Here is a 6,215-nt window from a genome sequence, read left to right as displayed (position 1 = left end):
CTGGAATAGCAGACACAAGGGTTAAATCTTCTCTCCCTGTAAGCTGGAACAGCAGACACAGGGGTTAAATCTTCTCTCCCTGTAAGCTGGAACAGCAGACACAGGGGTTAAATCTTCTCTCCCTGTAAGCTGGAACAGCAGACACAGGGGTTAAATCTTCTCTCCCTGTAAGCTGGAACAGCAGACACAGGGGTTAAATCTTCTCTCCCTGTAAGCTGGAACAGCAGACACAGGGGTTAAATCTTCTCTCCCTGTAAGCTGGAACAGCAGACACAGGGGTTAAATCTTCTCTCCCTGTAAGCTGGAACTGCAGACACAGGGGTTAAATCTTCTCTCCCTGTAAGCTGGAACTGCAGACACAGGGGTTAAATCTTCTCTCCCTGTAAGCTGGAACAGCAGACACAGGGGTTAAAATCTTCTCTCCCTGTAAGCTGGAACAGCAGACACAGGGGTTAAATCTTCTCTCCCTGTAAGCTGGAACAGCAGACACAGGGGTTAAATCTTCCCTCCCTGTAAGCTGGAACAGCAGACACAGGGGTTAAATCTTCTCTCCCTGTAAGCTGGAACAGCAGACACAGGGGTTAAATCTTCTCTCCCTGTAAGCTGGAACAGCAGACACAGGGGTTAAATCTTCTCTCCCTGTAAGCTGGAACTGCAGACACAGGGGTTAAATCTTCTCTCCCTGTAAGCTGGAACAGCAGACACAGGGGTTAAATATTCCCTCCCTCCAAGAACAATACGACACAATTGGAGGATTAAACACTGTCTCCTGTCTCTCACCAGGCTGAGTCACACTCTTTATTGAATACAGGCTTCTTTAATGCACAGACCTCCGCAGGGGGTCTCCATTTTACACAATAGGCAGGAGGGGGCTGGGTTACAGATAGCCATCTCCCGCCTTAGGAGATACCAAGCAGTACACAGGGATACACTTTACATCACATTACATTTAGGGAGTTACACTTTGGGCTCCTCGTCCCTGGAAGGGAAGGGTTACAGGGTTAGACTTTACATGGCTAGATAGCCCCGGGTCCCATCTGGGATCCCTCCAAGAAGCGGGGCGATCGGATGTACAGAGCCGGAGACATCAGCGTTGAAAGTCTGGGGCTCAAGCTCTGTAAATCCCTGAAATTAGTTCTATGGTGTTGCTTGGTCTAGTCCGGCGAATTCAAACTTTGCGCCTAAACCAAGCAACAGCCAATCAGCTGAAAGGGCGTGAATCAAATCGCGCCAATCAGCGTTCGGGGGGGAAGGAGTTTCGACGCCCAATCCAAAGGAAGGGCACGAAACTCTACTGCACCAATTGGTGTGCTCGGGGAGTAGGGGGGTTTCGACTCCCAATAGGGAAAGGGCGCGAAACCCAGTTTAAACAAGCGCTCCTTCTCTGATTGGTTGCCTGCTCCCGACGGCTTCCAATCCGCGCTTTACTAGTGCCGAACAAACAGGAGAATGGCATGAACCCAGTTTAATGGGCGCTCCCTCTCCCATTGGTCGGCACAGACTTCCATGCGGCCAGCGGAAACCCTGCGGCCGTGAGACTGACTCACAGCCCCAGGGATTCTCTGCTGGTGCGTACCCCTCTCTCCGGTGGATAGCCACACTCAGACATCCGCAGGAGAGAGCGTTCTCCTGGGCAGCCACGAGCCTAGCTAGTTGGTGTGAGGGAGGGGGTGTGGGTGATGGTATGAGGGAGGGGGGCTAATAATGTGTGGGAGGTGGATGATGGTGTGAGGGAGGGTGGACTGTCGGGGTACCTGCTGTCTCTACCTCTGCGGAGGTGAGACACTTGGACGTTCTTCCTCTCAAAGGGGTTGAATCACTCGTTCCTCGCGGTTCCCTCGGTCGTTTACACGCCGGCCGCGAGGGATCCACTTCCTTTTATGACGCGGCGCTCAGTAGCCGACGTCATGACGACGACCCGTTCCGACCTGTCAATCAAGTCCCGAGTACGAATCAGGACTCGTCGGGGGCGTGATTACCTATCTGGAACCAGGGTATAAAGTAGGGCTTTCTACATTTGTTCATTGTCCTGTCGTGGTTCTAGCTTGTCTAGTCACTAGAGTGCTCTTGTTATTTATCTGTCTCTTTGGTTTTGACCCGGCTTGTCTGTTCTACCTTGCTTACCTCTATTACCCCTTGACTCGGCTTGTCTCTCGCTTACCTGCTCTCTCGTTCCCTCGACCTCGGCTTGCCTCTAGACCATTCTTTACTTACTCCTTACGTTAGTCCGGCCATTCTAAGGTCCGGTATACGTACCTAGTACCTGTTTGTACTCTGCGTGTTGGATCCCTGTCCCGATCCTGACAGTGGACTAAATACCTTCTGTCATTCCCTGGTGGTCCAGTGTGGGCTCCCTGGTAATCCAGTGGGCTCTCTGGTGGTGATATCCGGTGTGCAGAGCTGCAGACCATGTATTTTGCAAGACCTGGTCAGAGCGTTGCCATGGAAACCTGTGGCAATGCTCTGATTGGTCAGATGTCGCGAGATACATGGTCTGCAGCTCTGTACACTGCGGAGATACATGGTCTGCAGCTCTGACCAGCGGCCACGGGCGCCCTCCTCCACCTGAGCAGACGGCACCGAGGGGCCTCGCACCCGGCGACATACTAAGCAAGCTGCCGGGTCCCCTCCTAGTGTCGGGTCCTCGGTCAATGACAGAGGACCCGACACAGGCGACCACCTAAACTGCCTAATTAGAGAACCGCCTATGAAACTAGTGTTCATTGTATACCACTCCTAGGTCCAGTCCTTTATATTTGATCCTCAATATACTCCTCTGTTTTAGGTTATCTCGATTCTCCATGCTTTGGTAAGTCACGTGACTCGCTGCAATCGCTTCCGGGTCCGTACTGAACAGGAGAGGTCAACTCATTATTGGTAAGTACACCTTACACTTTTCTATATATTTACAGTTTGCTGTATGTCACATTGATATTAAGAAAGACTCGAACGGGTCGAAACGTTGATCGAGCACTTGTGTAATTTAATGTCTAAATAAACACTACTTTAATTGTGGAAGACTTCAGAGTGCACCCTTCCTTCAAGTTTCTCTCTCTCTCTTCGCTCTCTTCTCTCCTCTCTCTCCCTCTCCTCTCTCTCCTCTACTCTCTCTATCCTCTCCTCTCTCCTCTACTCTCTCTCTCTCTCTCTCCCTATTTATAACCATGAGATGTTGGCAAATGTCCAATATATAGTAATTCAAAAGGTACCTTATGTATTGATATTTCAATAAACAGTACATCAGTAATGTGGCCTAGTTATCAATAAGCAAATGCTTACGATTATTAAACACATAAACCCCACAGTATTTCCCATATTGGGCCACCAATATTCCTTTTCAGGAGTTAGACGTACATCATCTCTATCTATATGAGCTTGGGCATTAATCAATAGAAAAAAAACTTTGCATTTATACTAAACCTGCTTGTTGTAAACGGATTCTGTAAAGTTTATGCTATAAGTACTTGTACTTGAATCTGTTAAGCAAATTTTATTTTATTTTTTACACTGATTTATTTTCAAAGATACTGTATATTTATTTAAAAATCCTATGTATGTCTTTAAGGCATATATTATCTGTAAATTAAGATTATATACAAAAATGCATGTTCTGGGTGTTCCCACGATTCATTTTCTATCATTTTTTTTTTCTTTAAGTCTGGAATCGGATTCCTTTTGGGATGAGCGCCCCTCTCAGCCCCCCGGTTTCAGAGGTCCCTTTGAAGGTGACCACATAAAAGTATAGATTCTATAAAATAGATGTGAGGGGGCTTTGGACAGTAATGTCACCTTTATTATACTTTTCATATAGCAGATATGTGATATTATATGTAAGAGCATTATCACATTGACACTGCATTTTTTTTGTTTCTTTAAAAAAAAAAAAAAAAAAAAATAATAATATATGCATTATTATTATTATAATTTGTTTTTTAAATGTTAACCCCTTGAGGACCGATGACGGTCCTGAACCGTACTTACGGTTACTTACCGGCGGCGATCAGCGTTTCTTCCGGTCTGGGGGGACTGCCTGTCTGTCCAGACAGTCTCTCCGCGGCAGATCAGGATCCCGCGGCCACTTGATCACTCGATCACATGACCGCAATAGGTGCCTGTGTATCTGCCTGCAGGGGGACTGTCTGTGCTGACAGGCAGTCTCCCTGCAAGTGGAAAATCATAAAATAAAGTAAAGGTAATTCATTAGTGCATCATTACAAGTATACAATACACTATTTTACAATCATAGTGTGGACTATGGTAAAAGGTACCTCAGCATATCTACTGAACAGTGATTGATTTTCCTTTTTTGTTTTTACTTAATCACCATAATGTTTCATAGTCATATTTCTGATGTTTCATGAAAATAAAGTCAGTTTTTCTAAGTATGGTAAACAATCCTTTATAGACAGATTTTCTGTAACTCCCATTAAATTTTGTTTCAGATATTTCCAGCAGCAGAAATTTTTCTAAAGAACAGGACTACAAAAGAAATACACAAACAAGATTATGAAGAAATCTTTTAATAAACAGACCATGGATTCCAACTCTCCAAGCTCAAGCATTCTTTCAGAATCCTATATGTCTTCAAAGGAGATAGTAAACATAAACACAAAATCTTTCTCATGTTCTGAATGCGGGAAATGTTTTACCAGGCATGCAAACCTTGTTAAACATCAGAGAACTCACACAGGAGATAAACCTTTCTCATGTTCTGAATGCGGAAAATGTTTTAGCCATTACTCAACTCTTGTTACTCATCAGAGAACTCACACAGGAGAGAAACCTTTCTCATGTTCTGAATGTGAGAAATGTTTTAGCCATTACTCAACTCTTGTTACTCATCAGAGAACTCACACAGGAGAGAATCTTTTCTCATGTTCTGAATGTGGGAAAGGGTTTATAGGTAACTCCGATCTAGTTAACCATTGGAGAGCTCACATAGGAGAGAAACCTTTCTCATGTTCAGAATGTGGGAAATGCTTTAGTCTAAACTCGAGTCTAGTTAAACACCAGAGAACTCACACAGGAGACAAATCTTTCTCATGTTCTGAATGTGGTAAATGTTTTAGCTGTAACTCAACTTTAGTGAAACATCGAAGGATTCACACAGGAGAGACACCTTTCTCATGTGCAGAATGTGGGAAATGTTTTAACAGCCATTCAAACCTTGTAAGACATGAGAGAACTCACACAGGAGAGAAACCGTTCTCATGTACTGAATGTGGGAAATGTTTTAACGGCCATTCTAACCTTGCTTCTCACCAGAAAACTCACACAGGAGAGAAACCTTTCTCATGTTCTGAATGCGGGAAATGTTTTAACTGGCATACAAACCTTATTTCACACCAGAGAACTCACACAGGTGAGAAACCTTTCTCATGTTCTGAATGCGGGAAATGTTTTACCAGGCATACAAACCTTATTTCACACCAGAGAACTCACACAGGAGAGAAACCTTTCTCATGTTCTGAATGTGAGAAATGTTTTAGCCATTACTCAACTCTTGTTACACACCAGAGAACTCACACAGGAGAGAAACCTTTCTCATGTTCTGAATGTGGGAAATGTTTTAACGGCCATTCAAACCTTGCTTCTCACCAGAAAACTCACACAGGAGAGAAACCTTTCTCATGTTCTGAATGCGGGAAATGTTTTAACTGGCATACAAACCTTATTTCACACCAGAGAACTCACACAGGAGAGAAACCTTTCTTATGTTCTGAATGCGGGAAATGGTTTACCAGGCATACAAACCTTATTTCACACCAGAGAACTCACACAGGAGACAAATCTTTCTCATGTTCTGAATGTGGTAAATGTTTTAGCTGTAACTCAACTTTAGTGAAACATCAAAGAATCCACACAGGAGAGTCACCTTTCTCATGTTCAGAATGTGGAAAATGTTTTAACAGCCATTCAAACCTTGTTTCACACCAGAAAACTCACACAGGAGAGAAACCGTTCTCTTGTTCTGAATGTGGGAAATGTTTTAACAGCCATTCAAACCTTGTTTCACACCAGAGAACTCACACAGGAGAGAAACCGTTCTCTTGTTCTGAATGTGGTAAATGTTTTAGTGTTCACTCAAATCTTAATAGACACCAGAGAACTCACACAAGAGAGAAACCTTTTTCATGTTCTGGATGAAATGTTTTCGCTGGCGATCAGCGATTGTAATACGTCAGAGAACTCACACAGGAGAGAAACCTTGCTCA

The 6,215-nt window shown here is 44.3% G+C and overlaps 1 protein-coding gene across 1 annotated transcript; it reads left to right on the top strand.

The window, feature by feature from the left end:
• Positions 1-2,583: 2,583 nt before the first annotated feature.
• On the top strand, positions 2,584-6,147 carry LOC134584683 (oocyte zinc finger protein XlCOF7.1-like). The gene is made up of 2 exons (XM_063440536.1): positions 2,584-2,877; positions 4,443-6,147. Exon 2 carries the CDS (start codon positions 4,507-4,509, stop codon positions 6,145-6,147), a length of 1,641 nt encoding a protein of 546 aa, XP_063296606.1. The 5' UTR covers positions 2,584-2,877; positions 4,443-4,506.
• The last annotated feature ends 68 nt before the right edge of the window (positions 6,148-6,215 follow it).

This window comes from Pelobates fuscus, unplaced genomic scaffold, assembly GCF_036172605.1.
Source record: "Pelobates fuscus isolate aPelFus1 unplaced genomic scaffold, aPelFus1.pri scaffold_53, whole genome shotgun sequence".
NCBI classification, from domain to species: Eukaryota; Metazoa; Chordata; class Amphibia; order Anura; family Pelobatidae; genus Pelobates; species Pelobates fuscus.
Note: the sequence above shows the minus strand (reverse complement) of the source record. Positions and strands in the feature narration are given on the sequence as shown.

Excerpts from the sequence above, each read along its gene's own strand:
- LOC134584683 (XM_063440536.1), top strand. The coding sequence starts at position 4,507 with ATGAAGAAATCTTTTAATAAACAGACCATGGATTCCAACTCTCCAAGC.